The sequence below is a fragment of the Schistocerca piceifrons genome, chromosome 8 (assembly GCF_021461385.2).
Source record: "Schistocerca piceifrons isolate TAMUIC-IGC-003096 chromosome 8, iqSchPice1.1, whole genome shotgun sequence".
NCBI lineage: Eukaryota > Metazoa > Arthropoda > Insecta > Orthoptera > Acrididae > Schistocerca > Schistocerca piceifrons.
Window position 1 is genome coordinate 132259224 of NC_060145.1, and position 17688 is coordinate 132276911.

General features: G+C 40.5%; 1 protein-coding gene across 1 annotated transcript in view; it reads left to right on the top strand.

The window, feature by feature from the left end:
- LOC124711554 (lachesin-like) overlaps positions 1-17688 on the top strand; it is a 140878-nt gene that overhangs the window by 101894 nt on the left and 21296 nt on the right. Inside the window, exon 5 of the mRNA XM_047241690.1 lies at positions 4490-4629. Coding sequence (XP_047097646.1) covers positions 4490-4629 — 140 coding nt within the window. The remainder of the gene's footprint in view (positions 1-4489; positions 4630-17688) is intronic.

Consider the following 17688-nt stretch of genomic DNA (forward strand, 5'->3'; position numbering starts at 1 on the left):
CTTCTGGAGCAAAGTACATCTAACTCATATCCTGTTCAGTATCAGTAGATAAAATGATGTACCAGCAATATTTGTGAACAATATGATGTAGAATCTTATTTTGCCATTACAGAAAATGCAATTTAAAAATTTTGGTTGATTCCATAGTTGTAGAAGGCTTGGTTTTCTCATGGTGTCCAAACTATCAATGATGTCAGTCAGATCACCTTGATGGGTTGAGATAAGATCTGGATTGAAATGATAACAGCATAGGGTTCCAATGTCTGAGCAAATAAACAGTGTTCAATGAAAATAACCTCAATGTCAAAATACCCATTTAACACAATAGTTGTCAAAGTGTTGTCAAAAATGTTGTGAAAAGTTTGTACGTACAAGATATATTAGTACTAATTCAGTGTCACTGTAAAGTCATGCAAGTAAAATGCTCTATTCAGAAAAATTGATAATAAATTACTGTCTGAAAGAAGCTGTGAAAATATTCAGTCGGATGTTGATAAGATTTCAGAGTGGTACAGAGATTAACGACTAGCTTTAAATGTTTAGAAATGTAAATTTTGCAGTTCACAGAATGGAACAGTCATGTAGTCTCAGTCACAGTTCAATCAGAGGGCAGACTGAGACTTATAGGTAGGATATTAAGGACATGGAATCAGTCAAAAAAGGAGACTGCATACAAAACACCCATGAGAACAATCCTAGAACACTGCTGAAGTGTGTAGGATCCATACCAAATAGGAGTAACAGAATATATTGAATAGAAACAAAGAAAGTCGGTATGAATGGTCAGAGGTTTGTTCAATCCATGACAGAATGTCATGAAGAAGCTGAAAGGACTGAACCAACAGACACTTGATGATAGAAACTAATTATCCTCCATAGGGATCACAAAGATAAGATTACACTTATTACAGCACACACAGAGGCATTCAAATAGTCATTCTTCCTGTGATCCATGGATGACTGGAATGGGAGAAAACCCCAATATTGATACAATGGGATGTACCTCCTGAAATATGCACTTTGCAGTGGTTTGCAGAGTAAACTGCTACCTGTGTGTCTATTAATTTTCAAAGCTCAGCAGCAGTTGGAGGTCACTTATATTCTCTGTGTGGGATGTTCAGTGTAGGCCTATGTTTGGCCAGTACTGCAGTGCTATAGTTGTTTATGGTACAGTCACACCAGTAAACAGTGATCAAGCCAAACTCTTTGTGCCAGCTGTGCTGGTCTGCGCAAAATTAGTGATTGTGACAATCGAGAAGTCAGGTAGGGTGTAAATACACTAAACCCTTGCTGATGTGAACCTCAGTAGTCTGGCCATTCATTAATCTGGCTAAGACCCAGCCTCTAATTGCTCAGGCAGAAATGATGCATACTATAATGAATTCTCATGTGAAACAATTTTGTTAGTTAATTACAATGTTAAATAATTCTATACATGGTCGAAATTGTGACTTTCTTTATACACTCCTGGAAATTGAAATAAGAACACCGTGAATTCATTGTCCCAGGAAGGGGAAACTTTATTGACACATTCCTGGGGTCAGATACATCACATGATCACACTGACAGATCCACAGGCACATAGACACAGGCAACAGAGCATGCACAATGTCGGCACTAGTACAGTGTATATCCACCTTTCACAGCAATGCAGGCTGCTATTCTCCCATGGAGACGATCGTAGAGATGCTGGATGTAGTCCTGTGGAACGGCTTGCCATGCCATTTCCACCTGGCGCCTCAGTTGGACCAGCGTTCGTGCTGGACGTGCAGACCGCGTGAGACGACGCTTCATCCAGTCCCAAACATGCTCAATGGGGGACAGATCCGGAGATCTTGCTGGCCAGGGTAGTTGACTTACACCTTCTAGAGCACGTTGGGTGGCACGGGATACATGCGGACGTGCATTGTCCTGTTGGAACAGCAAGTTCCCTTGCCAGTCTAGGAATGGTAGAACGATGGGTTCGATGACGGTTTGGATGTACCGTGCACTATTCAGTGTCCCCTCGACGATCACCAGTGGTGTACGGCCAGTGTAGGAGATCGCTCCCCACACCATGATGCCGGGTGTTGGCCCTGTGTGCCTCGGTCGTATGCAGTCCTGATTGTGGCGCTCACCTGCACTACGCCAAACACGCATATGACCATCATTGGCACCAAGGCAGAAGCGACTCTCATCGCTGAAGACGACACGTCTCCATTCGTCCCTCCATTCACGCCTGTCGCGACACCACTGGAGGCGGGCTGCACGATGTTGGGGCGTGAGCGGAAGACGGCCTAACGGTGTGCGGGACCGTAGCCCAGCTTCATGGAGACGGTTGCGAATGGTCCTCGCCGATACCCCAGGAGCAACAGTGTCCCTAATTTGCTGGGAAGTGCCGGTGCGGTCCCCTACGGCACTGCGTAGGATCCTACGGTCTTGGCGTGCATCCGTACGTCGCTGCGGTCCGATCCCAGGTTGACGGGCACGTGCACCTTCCGCCGACCACTGGCGACAACATCGATGTACTGTGGAGACCTCACGCCCCACGTGTTGAGCAATTCGGCGGTACGTCCACCCGGCCTCCCGCATGCCCACTATACGCCCTCGCTCAAAGTCCGTCAACTGCACATACGGTTCACGTCCTCGCTGTCGCGGCATGCTACCAGTGTTAAAGACTGCGATGGAGCTCCGTATGCCACGGCAAACTGGCTGACACTGACGGCGGCGGTGCACAAATGCTGCGCAGCTAGCGTCATTCGACGGCCAACACCGCGGTTCCTGGTGTGTCCGCTGTGCCGTGCGTGTGATCATTGCTTGTACAGCCCTCTCGCAGTGTCTGGAGCAAGTATGGTGGGTCTGACACACCGGTGTCAATGTGTTCTTTTTTCCATTTCCAGGAGTGTAGTTCGGTATCAAGGCTTCTAAAAGGAAACACATTATGCTGGACCTCATGCTGAAACTGGAAATTAGAGGTAATTTGAATTGAGTTTCTTCACAGAAAGCAATTGTTGCTGAGTAGAGCACTGGACAAGCAACTATTTATGACTGAGCTTTAACAGACAAAGAGATAATCAAAGTGTACAGAAAAGTTACGATGGAAGTGATGAAGAAGGGGATATAGGAGGGTAGAACATGAAGATGTCTCACACTGCTGGTAGTGAAGTTGCAGACATCTTCCTGGTGTATATTACGAAACAGTTGTATAGTATGCAACAATCAGATATATGTAGAACTGATGTAATGCTTGTAAAACCATGGTGTGGAAAAGCATACAGCCGCCACATTATAATTGTGACAACTAAAAATTTGAGATGTTTCATAGTAAGTGATACTACTGTATATCTACACATTCAAGGACTAAGTTTTCTATGAAAATGAATGTGTCTTTGGATTTAATAAAATATAATCCATATTTGTTTACACTAAATGTAAGACACACTCAGTAAATTGACACTTCTACTAATCTGCCACCCCTATGTGCAAGGAATGGCCAGATTAACAATAGTCAAGTTTAATTTAGGAGCAAACATAACAACTCACCAAATAGTAGAGGCATTGAGGTTCATAAATAAGACTGAAAACTTTGCTAGCTTTTGAACAGTTCCTTTTCTGAACTAAAGTGTGCGAACGCATGACACACTCACATGCGCATGTGCGCGCGCGCCACACACACACACACACACACACACACACTAGCTGCAAATTTTTCAAATGCTAAAGTATGTTAATGCTGTGAGTGTCAAAAACTATTAAAAAAATCGAATAGGCTTCTATTCTAAGTAGTTAGTGAATATCATGGTTGGCAGATAAATAATAAGCAAGCAATAGTACTTACATAGTAGTTAATTAGTGTAACTGGGGAAATGGCAATTTTTCAATTTTTCTTTTTCAAAAAGTAGCATGTTTCTTATATATGTTGGTATTTGAAACTCAGTCTTAGTAAATGCAACTAATTTCTAGCAATTTATCAACAGTTAATTCTAAATGTTCCTTCTAACTACTGCTCGTTTGTTTCATATAATGTGACTTGTTCCTCATCCCAGAGGGTGCTCCTCCATTATTGTTGTTGAAGTATCAAGTTGAATCATACAATATGCAGTTGACTATGAACAGGGTATTTGTTGCAATTTTAGATTCTTTTGTTCTATGTGTCCTTAAAGTGAACTGTTATTATATGCTGACATTTGTCATTATTTTATAATCAATAAATGCTAGCCTGCTATCAATATGATGGCTATTTCTCTTAGAAATTACACACTGTTTTAATGGTTTTGAATTATCTTTGCAAGAATCTGTCCCTTCACTATAATGAATTTTTTAAAGTTTAATTGTAATGCTACAATTTATGGAAATTATCTTTCTAAATATAAGAAACGAACCAAGAAGGTAGATTTATGAGTTTTCAAATAAAAAATGAAATCAAAAGCAGTTATGAACTATTATAACATGTGTTTCTATTTTCTCTTCAATCTACTTTCTAAATAGCTGTATCTTGCTTGTTTAACAGGATTGCCTATTTCAGCATGCGCGCAGGCCATTCCTCGGCTGTTTTACGCATAAACAAAGTTCAGGCAAATGATTATGGGATTTATTTGTGTAAAGCGTCTAATAAATTGGGAGCATCTACTGGAACAATAGAATTCTTTGGTAAGCTGTTCTGATACTTTGCAGAGATAATTTGTTTTATTTTTAAATCCAGGAACAAAACTCAAAAGTATTTAACTTCGAAAATAAGGATGAAAAGACACTTGAAACTTTATTGACTTTCCATATTCATGTTTATTTCTTTGGCTGTGTACACATTTACAAAACAGGCCTTTTGTCAGTCAGTGAGTGATACATCCCTACTTTTTTGATGACTTGTTCTAAAGAAATGATTTGAGGAATAACCTTTTCTGCTGATGGTAAGATAAGCCATTGGGTTTTGTCTCTCCTGCTCAAGGAGCAGTATTGTTTTTGCCAAAGTCCAGGTAGCCACAAAGGAGAAAGAGCCAGCGTGTGATTTGTGCTTCTTCCATGGGATCTGGGGGGAGGGGCATGGGATGGGGGGCGGATGTGTTAGTATACATAACAGTATACTGAATATAATAGAGGGAAACATCCCACGTGGGAAAAATATAACTAAAAACAAAGATACTATAACTTACCAAACGAAAGCATTGGTATGTTGATAGAGACAGTAACAAACAGAAACACACACACAAATTTCAAGCTGTTGCAACCCACGGTTGCTTCATCAGGAAAGAGGGAAGGAGAGGGAAAGACGAAAGGTTGTGGGTTTTAAGGGAGAGGGTAAGGAGTCATTCCAATCCCGGGAGCGGAAAGACTTGCCTTAGGGGGAAAAAGGGACAGGTATACACTTGCACACACACACACACGTGCGCGCACACACACACATACACACACACACACACACATACACACACACACACACACACACACACACATTTCCATCTGCACACATACAGACACAAGCAGACATATATGTGTGTGTGAGTGTATACCTGTCCCTTTTTCCCCCTAAGGTAAGTCTTTCCGCTCCCGGGATTGGAATGACTCCTTACCCTCTCCCTTAAAACTCACATCCTTTCGTCTTTCCCTCTCCTTCTCTCTTTCCTGATGAAGCAACTGTGGGTTGCGAAAGCTTGACATTTGTGTGTGTGTTTGTGTTTGTCACTGTCTCTATCAACATACCAACGGTTTCGTTTGGTAAGTTACAGCATCTTTATTTTTAGTTATGACAGTATACTGATGTATTTATCCTGTCCACTTTCTAATTCAACAATTAAAAAAATTGCAAACAACTCCCTCAAAGGAGAAATGTACATATATTATTAAACAGTTTGTATTGGAAATCACTGTACTTTCACCCATCATGATACTGAAGTTTGTATCCGGTTCTACAAAGAAGTGAGCAAGATTCTACTTCATTTCTTTTCCTATAAACATAACGATATTTTGCATGCTTGGTTACTACATTACTGACTCATAAATTTTTAAACTTTTGTAGTTCAATTATTGTGGGATACGATTTGAATGAGAATTTATGTTTAGGTATTACATATGCAGATCTGAACAACAAAGCAGTTGTTATAACTTTTTGTTGATGTTGCATTCCCTAAAACTTTTCACTTTCATTTTTTGATACTTTGCTTTTCTTTGCAACATATGATTTTTACACATTTCATGTGTGACTTGCACTTTAGATGATCGCCAATTTTACAAGGTCTACAACTTTGTTTCCGCCGTATGCTGATAGGTGGTGACAACGGTAAGCAGCGGTTGAAAGAAACAGCTGGCAGACATCAGGCAGTTAGCTTGGACATCAGTCAACATAACCTCATTCAAACATTAGTCAATTTGTGCCTGCATCATAAAGTTGTTCTTGATTTAAAATGTCAGTTTACGAGCCTAATTCTCGTTATTTGCGGGAGGTGTTTCTGTTTTGTTTCAATATGAAGAAAACAGTGACTGAGTCTCATTGAATGCTCTCAAGTGTGTATGGTAAGGACACTATTAGTGAAAGAAGGTGCTGTGAGTGGTTTCAACGCTTCAAGAATGGCGATTTTAATGTCGTAGACCAGCATAGTGGCAGAAGAGAGAATGTTTTCGAAGATGTAGGTTTGGAGACACTACTGAGTGAAGACTTGTGTCAGACTCAAGAAGAATTGTCACGATTAGTGGGAGTGATACAATAAGCCTTTCAAAATGCCTCAAGGCTATGGGAATGATTCAGAAAGAAGGAACTTGGGTTCCGTGTGAGCTGAAACCAAGAGACATTGAGTGACGTTTTTGTGTTTGTGAACATTTGCTTCAGAGGCAAAAACGGACAGGATTTCTGCATCACATTGTGACCGGGGACAAAAAATGGGTTCATTATGATAACCCTAAATGCTAAAAATCATGGGGATATCCTGGCCATGCTTCCACATTGATGGCCAAACTGAATATTCACGGCTCCAAGATCATGCTCTGCATTTGGTGAGACCAGCTCGGCGTCGTGTTCTATGAGGTGTTAAAACCAAGTGAAATAATCACAGGTGCTCATTATCAAATGCAATTAATGCGTTCGAGCAGAGCAGTAAAAGACAAATGGCCACAATACAGCGAAAGGCATGATAAAGTGATTTTTCAGCACGACAACACTTGGCCCCATGTTGCAAAAGAGGTCAAAATGTACTTGGAAACGTTAAAATGGGAATTCCTACCCCACCCACCGTATTATCCAGACATTGCTCCCTCTGACTATCCCTGTTTAGATCAATGGCACATGGGCTGACTGACCAACACTTCTGATCTCATGAAGAAGTCACAAATTGGATCAATTTGTGGATCATTTCAAAAGATGAAAAATTTTTTCAACACAGGATTTGTACACTGCCTGAAAGATGGGAGAAAGTAGTGGCCAATGATGGAAAATACTTTGAATGATACATGTGTAACCAATTTGTTTCATTAAAGCCTCAAATGTTGAAAAAAAAAACAGCAGAAGCAAAGTTGTACACCATGTACCATTTAATTTTGTGGCATTATTAGCAAAACCACTGGCATTATTAGCAAAACCACCAGCCAAAAACAAGTTATTGATATGCGAACATTCCATGCTTCCCACCATAAGTTTACAAATTGTGCACATTACAAAGTTTTTGTCATTTACAGACAGTCATGGCTTAGTTTTTGGCCAGTTTTGGAAGGATGATAAAGCAATACAATTTCCCACTGTAATTTCAAGTCTACTGTTACTCTAATTCCGCTCTTGAGACTTCACAGAGTTTTCAGTCCCTGATGATTCACTATCTTTCTCTTTGTTGCCACTATCATTGCCATTTTGTTTTTTAGATTCACCATTTGTTATAACTCTTTCAGCACTACTGTCAGTATCATGTCTGTTAATGTTTGCTCACATTTCTAGTGATGCCCTCCTCTTAAGGAATGATTAAATTTTGCTTTGTTTGAAAGACATGCTGAAATTCCACACTTTTTACAGGTCTGAAGCCACTCAACTCATTAATAAGGCTACTTGCCTTGCAAGGTTGCAATTAAAGCATGTCAGAGCTTAGATTAAAGCAACAATGACAGCATAAGAATAATGATTCACTTTTAAATATTTAAATACATAACACTTTTTCCAGAATTAATGAGCAAACATGTTAATATTAAGATAATGATAGCATGTTAGTATTTTCAATGTATGGCTTCCAAAATTTAAATTAAATGTTAAGTTTTACATAACCAGTGATTGAGAAATAAACATTCCTGGTTGAGAAGGGTAATGTAAAATTAGAGGATGGGATGGTTGCATACCGAGCTGCAGAAAGTTCTACTCGTTACAGGCAGCTCATCTGTTAAGCATGTGATGGTACCTGTTAGGGAAGTAAGATCAGAAACAAGAAAATAATCTAATGTGTGTCCTGGGAGACATCACACATAAGTGGAGGAGGCAATCCCAGCACCAATTTAAAGAAGGGATTGGATAGTTAGTTGCAGATCATATCTGGCACTGGCAAAAATGACTTCTGTCATATTTGATCTGAGACCAGTCTTGGTTCTTTCTGGAATTGGTAAAAGCGGTGTTGACAGCTAGCCTCAATTGTGAGATCTCAACACAGACAGTGATTTGCAGCATTGTTATGAGAACTTGTTGGGGTCTCTTGTCTGGGGCCAATTGGATGGTCCACACAAGAGGCATTGTTAATTCTGTGATGAGCTCAATAGTAAATTCTTGGTCCTGTGGAGACTTCAGTGTTCCCCTGGGTGAGTTTGGCGTGCACTACATTAAAACAGCCACTGTGGTAGAGGGTACTTGTAGAAATGATATGGGTCTTTCACTCTGAGAATCCCAGGAAAAAAAACACAACCTGAAAATACAGTAAATAATCTCAAAAGGAAAGCTCACTGAAAAAACCTGAAACCACTAATCCTTGCCTTCAGAACTATTAGTTCAATATTTAAGGAGTAGAAAGTCACTCAGACCTCAGTCTGAGAAGGACCCACCAGTCATAGGGGCAAGAGGAGACAAAGATCTTTGTTTGTTTTAGACAGTTTCCTACCATGCGTAGAACATACAATAGTATGTATCACAATGCATTTGGAGAAACTATATTTACAGCAAAGCAAAAGAAGCAAAACTCCACATTCTAGCCCCAATGGGCCAATTGGGACCATATGGCAGCTGTATCATCCTCTGCCAACCGCATCATTGGATGCAACATGGAGGAACATGTGGTCTGCACACATTGCTCTCCTGGATGTTGTTGGCTTTCCTTAATTTGGAGCTGCTGCTTCTCACTCAGAAAGCTCCTCAACTGAAGTCACAACATTGCGTGCATATGATTCCAGCCCTCCCACCAAGGAAAAGTCTGTGGTGGTACTGGGAATTGAAGCCATGTCGTCTGCATAACTGCCACATGAGTGTATGTCAATTACTGTCTCTTAACTCTATCCTTTTTAGCAATCTAACTTTCAACATATTTTATTTCATTGATTTTTATCACTGTAATGCCTCTTACACCTTATGAGCCCGGTAAAGACTTTACTGATTATATCCTCCTTTATTTTTCATCATACAATTAATCATTGAAGAATATGTGTTTGTCTACAGTAGTGACATTGGTGAACTTGCAGCAACACAAACATTTTGTGGCTACTGTACAGCAGTTTGTTTTGAACAGTAGTGCTGCAGACAAGATGACTCTTGTATATACTATTATTTATACATATTTACAATGCTGCCCGTGTGGGGTTGTTGGTACCCCCATCGGGCGCCTCCCCAGGTGGCGGATAGGGGAAAGCTTCCTAGATATAGGTGGTACTGGGGAAATGAAATACCCAGGGCGGACCAAAAACCAATAAATCCAGTGGTGTCTGTTCAGCATCTGGCGGCCAGTGGTCAGCATCTGTTCCTGTAGTTGAGGCGGCTGCACAAAATCTTCTCGAACTCAAAAATCGAGTCGTATACCTGTGGTCTCAACAGAGATCACCACAAAAACTAAAATTCAACTTGAACGCATGATGGAAAAGACAACCACAGAGTCACTACCCCAGGCACCAGTCGATAGACTGGATTCACCTGATCATCGGATTCTGGGGGATCAGGGACACCACGCGGAGAAGAATCGGAGCTTCTCAAAAACTCGTCACACTCTCAAAACGAAACGTAAAAATTTTATTGGTACAATTAATGTGAACACCCTCACTAAAACAGGCAAATTAAAGCAATTCACCAATGCAATGGGAAAATTTAACCTGAAAATCACTGCACTGCAAGAGACAAGATTCACAGATGAAGGACACTTTAACACAGAGAATTACAGGATCTACAAGGGCAAACCTGCCATAAAAGTAAGAGACAAACTACCACTTTTCGGAACGGGATTCACCGTACACACTTCCGTACACGACTCAGTTATTGACTTCACGTCTCCCAATGAAAGAGTCTCCCTGTTATCAGTAAAATCAGCTAATAAAGCATACACTCTGATCAATGTGCACGCCCCCACAAATCACCACAATAAAATCTACCCTGAAACAGTGGACAATTTCTGGGAAACACTAGAAGAAACAAAAAATAAAGTACCTAGGCACCATGTGAAAATCTTAGTAGGCGATTTTAATGCACAATTAGGGAAGGAAAAAAAATTCAGAGATACCACTGGACCCCACACCAAACACAAATGTACCAACAAGAATGGTGAAAAACTAATTGACTTCTGCAGAAACTTTGGACTTAAAATAATGAGTACCCAGTTTCAAAAACCTGCACATAAATTAACCACATGGAGATCACCCAGTCTTAGACAGGGTGAATACCAAGTAGACCATGTCGCAATTTCCAAAGGAAACATAAAAGAAATTCAAAACATCAGAACCCGCAAAGGTGTCTTTGAATCAGATCATCATCTTCTCCAAATAAAAACAAAATTCCAACCCAACAGAATACTAAAAAGGCCACCCAAAAGTACCAAACCAGATCCGGAATATCTGCAACTGAACAAAGAAAAAATCATCATGCAAATTAATCAGGAAAAATCAACAGACTGGAAGAAACTAACAGAGAAAATTCAGGAAGCCCTCAAATTAGGACAACCCCCTCGCAACAGGAAACATCGCTGGTGGAATGCAACCTGTGATGAGGCAGTTGACAGCCGAATAACTGCATGGAAAAAATTTAGCAGTCACAAAACTGAAGAAAACTGAGAGAACTTTCTTAAAACCCAAAAACAGACCTCAAAAATAATTAGAAAAGAAAAACGGGGATATGACAACAACAGACTCTCTGAAATCCAGCAGGATTTCATCAAAAATAATACAAGAAATTTTTATAAGACTTTCAGAGAAAACTTACAGGGATACCAAGCGCCTAGCTTGTGCTTCAAGAAACCCGATGGCTCTTTGGAAACCAACATGAAAAATAACTGCAAAATCTTGGCCCAATATTTCAGTTCCCTCCTCAACTGCGAACCACCCCAAGAAAAACTTGTCTTCTCTTCTCCAGTATTCACACACCCAGACTCACATGCCCCGGATCTTGAAGAAATTATGGAGGTAGTCAAGCAGTTGAAAAATAACAAAGCACCAGGAGAAGATGGGATCATTGCTGAGTTCTGGAAACTAAACGATCCTATACTTATGCAGAAATTACACTGTATAATATCAGACATATGGATAACGGAGCAGATACCAGAGGACTGGAAATGCGCTCTAATTCACCCACTACACAAAAAGGGCGACAAGACAGACATGAACAATTACAGAGGAATTTCCCTGCTCCCAGTCGCTTACAAAATCCTTTCCAAAGTGCTTTTAAACAGGATAGAATCCCAAGCAGATACACTAATTGGTGAATACCAGGCCGGATTCAGAAAAGGACGGTCATGTGTGGAACAGATCTGGTGCTTAAAGACAATATTACAAATGAGGAAATGCAGAAACACAGTAGTTACATTCATCGACTTCAGAAAAGCATATGATTCAGTGGACCATGGAACCCTGTTTAAAATTATGGAAGAATTTTGGATCGACCGAAAGACACGAAAAATCACAGAACAGACACTTACAGCAACAACAGCCAAAGTGAAATTCATGGGCGAAGTATCAGAACCCTTCGAAATCAAATCTGGAGTCCGACAGGGGGACGGACTATCCCCAATCCTTTTCAATATTGTTCTAGAAAAGATAATCAGGGAATGGGAACCTCACGTAAAGGGTATGTAAATTGGTATCAAGAAAGAGAACCGAATTAAAGTCAAGTGCCTTGCTTTCGCTGACGATATTGCAATTATCACCAATAACAGAACAGAAGTGATTCACGCAGTGGAAAAACTACATGAAATTTCACAAAAAACCGGACTACAGATATCTTATGAAAAAACCCAATACATGGAAAGGCAGCCAGAAAATAAATCCCCTTTAATAACAAAATATGGTAAAATTGCACAAGTCTGCCATTTTAAATACCTCGGTGAAACTATACAGTCCTCAGGATTAAACCGAATTGCCAATGAACAAAGAATCACCAAGCTCCAGAAAGCCTACAAGCTAACATGGACGCATTACAACAAGAAGTGCATTTTGACAGACGCAAAATTAAGGCACTATACAACAGTGATTCTTCCAGAAGCAATGTATGCAGCTGAAACAATGGTGATTGATGGTCATTCTAAAATTAAGGAAATAGAAAAGCAGGAAAGAAAAATTCTCAGGAAGATTTATGGTCCAATCAACAAAAATGGCATTTGGATGAAGAGACCACAAAACGAGCTCTATAGAAAGATCAACATAGTAACAGATGAAATCAGAAAGCGCCGAGCCAAATTTTATACACACATCTACAGGATGGAAGACTCCAGAACAGCAAAGAAATTATTCAATATTATAACAAGGAGTAAATGTGGCACGGAATGGCTGAAAGAAGTCCAGAGGGATCTACAGCAGATCAACATAAAAAATCTTGAAGATCGCACTGAGTGCCAGCATAAAATCACAAGTGTGAAGTTTGGGGAAAGAATATCGGTAAAAAATGGACAGAGGAACAGAAGAAGGAGCATTCTGAGAGGATGAGGAGGTTTTGGGAAGCAAAGAAGAAAAACATCCGAAGATGAAATTATGAATTCAAGTTCAATCACTCTCCTAAAGGGGAACAATCGTTATAATAATAATTTACAATGCTGGTGCTGATCTTGTGTTTACCATTGGACAATGCCACTATGGATCCAGTATATTAGGGCACATTTTTATAAAACAGATATGCCTCTTCATATTTAAAGCACACAAATGCACATGTATGTCAGTAATGTTTTTCATCATTGTCTATTTTATTGTTTTAAGCTGTAGACAGTCTGCTAGTGTATTTGTGTTTTTCCCATATTTTTCTGCAGATCTGAAGATGGTCATTATAGACCGAAACTGGTTCTCTGATGACAAAAAATTTGTGACTATAGATGTGTAGTGAAGGAAATTTACTCTGCATAATAGCCAGACATGTTGACCACTGAGCTACAAGAATGTACACTTCTGTGACACATAGGACATAATTACAGGGTGTATACACCCTGGAACAACCGAGATATCTGGGAAAAACCTGGCATTCTTTTCATACAGGAAAAACCTGGGAATTTTTTAGACTTCCAGAAATTTTTCATTGTTTTAGTTTTCAGTTAATTTTTTGCAATTTTGACTGGTAAGAACTGATACTCAAACAAAGAATTTTACATTAGTCCACTACTGGAGCAAGAAAACAAACTAGTGGATAAAACTTTACCTGCAAAAAAAAAAAAAAAAAAAAAAAAAAAAAAAAAAAAAAAATGCACCATTTATACCAACAAAACATAGTGCACCACAAATGTCTGCTGACAGCAAAATGTGTCCGACATTCTAGGACAAAGACCACACAACACTTTGTAACATTACACTGCTTTCGATGAGTGTGATGCCACAACTGTTTACATCTCTAAAGGACCCCACCAGTGTGGATTTACCCTTGGACGTTCATTCACTGACCACATCTTCACATTGAGACAAATGATGGAGAAATTTTATGAATTCAATAAAGACTCACACCTTATATTCATTGACTTCCATCAGGCATCCACCAGCATTAATTGGACTACTCCCTGGAACGTAATGTGGGTGTTAAGCATACCAGTGAAGTACAGTAGGCTGATTGCAGCTTGTTACAATGGATCAGGTTGCGAAGTATGCTTTACAGATCAATTGTCGACACCCTTCACAGTTATGAATGGGTTGACACGGAGTGATCTCCTCTCACCAGTTCTAGTCAACATAGTGCTGGAAAAGGTGAGATGTGCAGTTGGCCTTAATAGGGTGAGACAAATGGTTGAAAGTGATACGTCCTTGCATTTGCTAATGATGTGGTGATTGTGGGTGAAACTCTGAATGATGTGATTTATGCTAGAAGTGAGCAAACTAGTGTTACTGGTCAACGATGAGAAAACAAGGTATAGGAAGTCTCTTGTCGACAAAATGATATTGACATCATCAGTATAGACAACCACAATTTTGAAAGCGTTGAAAAATTCAAGTATTTGTGGTCAGTACTGTCGAATGAAAGTGAGACAGAGAAGGAAATTGGACAAAGAATAATAAGTGTGAACTGGGTGTACTACGGTTTACACACTGTATCCCAGGGAAAGAAAATACAACTATACATGTCACCAGAGCAACCAGTTGTATTGTATGGTTGTGAGACATGAGCAAATACACAGAAAATGGAAGAGTGTGTTTGTGCATTTGAGAAAAACATTTTAAGGAGAATTTATGGCCAGGTATACAATGCAGAAACTGCAACATGGGAAAGAGACAAGGCAGACCTGTATCAGCTGTTTTAGAAAGCTGATATTGGGAGAGTGATTGAAAGAAGACTATGGGCAGGACATGTTCTACGAGCAGAGGGCACTCTTCCTAACAGCCAACTGGTAGACTTCTAAGAGGTCGTCCATGAATGAGGTTGAGAGACAGGATCTTAGTGGCCCTGGAAGAAGCAGATCCAACAGCGAGCAATGAAGATACCCAAGACAGAAATAAATGGGTAAACATGATTCGTGGATTTGACATGTTAATCATTTCATTATGTTCTGTGCATGTCTTGTATTTGTATATTTTTGTCTTCTGCCATAGGTCTTATGGCCTGTGTATATGCAATAAATGATGATGATGATAATATATGAAAGGACTCCACACGCGAGTGATGGATCGCAGTGATCTGTCACGTAGGCGACCAATCAATTCATAGATCGCACATGTGTAGGCAAATTGCAGTAACTGGTCACTGATCACTGGTCACATGGAATCCCAGACAATCTGAAGGACCACATGGGATTGGTGCATGCAGTATGGCTGCCTGGCTAGTTAGCAGCGGTATGCAGCAATATGGCTGAGACTTGTTTATCTATTTATCAAGCATGGTTGTGCAGTTTTGTTTTGCTTTGCTTCGCACATGCTGAGTAAAAAATTTACATTAAAATTTAAAGTTATTCAGTGACCACAAACTACTCTCTGTGGAAACTGGAGTTGCTATTTATATTAAGAAGTAATACAAAGTACACCCTCTCATTTTGCATTGATTAGCATTTTGAAGCATGCGCTGTGCTGTGGAAGTAGAATTGATGGGAAATTCATAGTAATAGTTGTGATACAATGGGCTCCCTCTTATGATTCTGAGTTATTTATGAAATAATTATAGACATCATCAAAGTTGTAAACTTCTAAACAAAATGACATACATAACTACTGTAATTTTAAGAGGACATTTTAACGTTAGTTTCCAGCGAAATCTATTATACAGCTATACTCAAATTGCTTATCTTTTATATAACCTAACTCTCCATTGTACAATTTATAACAAGGGAATCAGTAGTGCTGCTATTAACACACATTGGGTAAATTCTGTAAATATTTGCAGTTAAATTATAAGTCTAACAAATTAAAAGGAACTGAATACTAATAAATATAAAACAAATTGTGTTGGCATACTGCAAAGATGTATACAACCAGTTTGGTGCCATGGAAAAATGTAATATATTCTGTAAATTAAGCTAGAGTTCTCACAAAAAAGCATTTCAACACAAGTTTAATAAATTATAATTCTCCTTTATTTTAAATTTTTGTTTTGCAAGTGTTCCCAGGGATACGGAAATCAGCTGCAATTGTTGCTGGATGCAACAGTTCATTTCCAGTAGCAGCACTCCTCAACACAATTATGTTCATAATACTGATTGAAATTGACATCTTGGATTGTCGGGTGTTCTCCCGGATATCAGCGTCGTACTTGCACGATATTTCAGCCACATAGCTCGTGGCCTTCACCAGGTGCGACCTGAGACTGCTCCTCGAGTGGACCTGGTGCAGTATTTATGCCTATGGCCTTCCCCCTCCACCAACAGCTGCAGGCACTTCCTCTGTGGTCCGCGCCCATTCCCTGCCACCTGCTGGAGTGTTGCTGCTCTGTTTTCCGTCCGCTGCGGTTCTAGGTGTTCCCTCTGCGGTCCGCGCCCACCAAACCCGCTCCTGGGGGTTTCATCTACAGTCTGGGCTACCAAGCGTTCCCCCTGCGGTCCGCGCCCGCTCATGACGACCTGTTGGAGCGTTGCCACTCCGTTTTTCGTCCACTGCGGCTCTGGATGTTCCCTCTGCGGTCCGCACCCACCAGTCCCACTTCTGGGTGTTCAATCTTCGGTCTGGTGCGCCTGGCAGTCCGTCAGGGGCTCGTTTACCATCTCCATGTCTCTGGTTCTTCTGTTTGTGTAGTGTTGCAGCTGGCCCCATTGCTCCTTTAACAATTCCAGAGCCGGATCCCAGGCTCTGCTTAGCTGGTACCCTGTGTCACGGTTCATAAGATCGTCAGCCATTTTAATTTCTATCGATTCTCTTATAACACTGTCCCCAAAATCTGGGTGTTTGTGCTAGAATCTTGGTTATCCTCATACTTCATGGCATGATCTAGTTCTAGACAGTGTTCAGCAATGGCTGACTTAGTCACCTGTCTTAATCTAGTGTGCCTCTGATGTTCTTTGCACCTGATCTCCATAGTTCTTGTCGTCTGGCCAATGTAGGACATGCCACATTGACAAGGTATATTGTAAATCCCTGGTTTTCGTAACCCCAGGTCGTCTTTGACACTCCCCAGCAGTCCCCCGATCTTGTCGGATGGACAGAAAACACACTTGATATTGTGTTTATGGAGGATCCTACTGATTCTGGCAGAAATAGAGCCAGCATAGGGCAGATATGCCACCTTCTTTGCTTCATCTTGGTCTCCTTCAGAAACCTGTGGTATAGTGGCTGGTTGGAGTGCCCTCTCAATTTGTCTGTCCGTGTATCCATTCTTGGAGAAAACTGTTTTGAGACGTTCTATCTCTATAGGTAGATTCTCTTGGTCTGACAGGGCACATGCTCTGTGGACCAAAGTCTTCAGAACCCCATTCTTCTGTGCAGTGTTGTGACAGCTGCTGGCCTGCAGATATAAATCAGTGTGTGTTGGTTTTCGGTACACACTGTGGCCAATTGATCCATTCGCTTTCCTCTGGACTAGTACATCCAGAAATGGCAGCTGGCCATTCTTCTCCAGTTCCATGGTGAACTTGATATTAGGGTGGCATGAGTTAAGATGTTCGAGTAACTCATTGAGCCTGTCCATCCCATGTGGCCAGATCACGAAGGTGTCATCCACATACCTAAAGAAGCATGTGG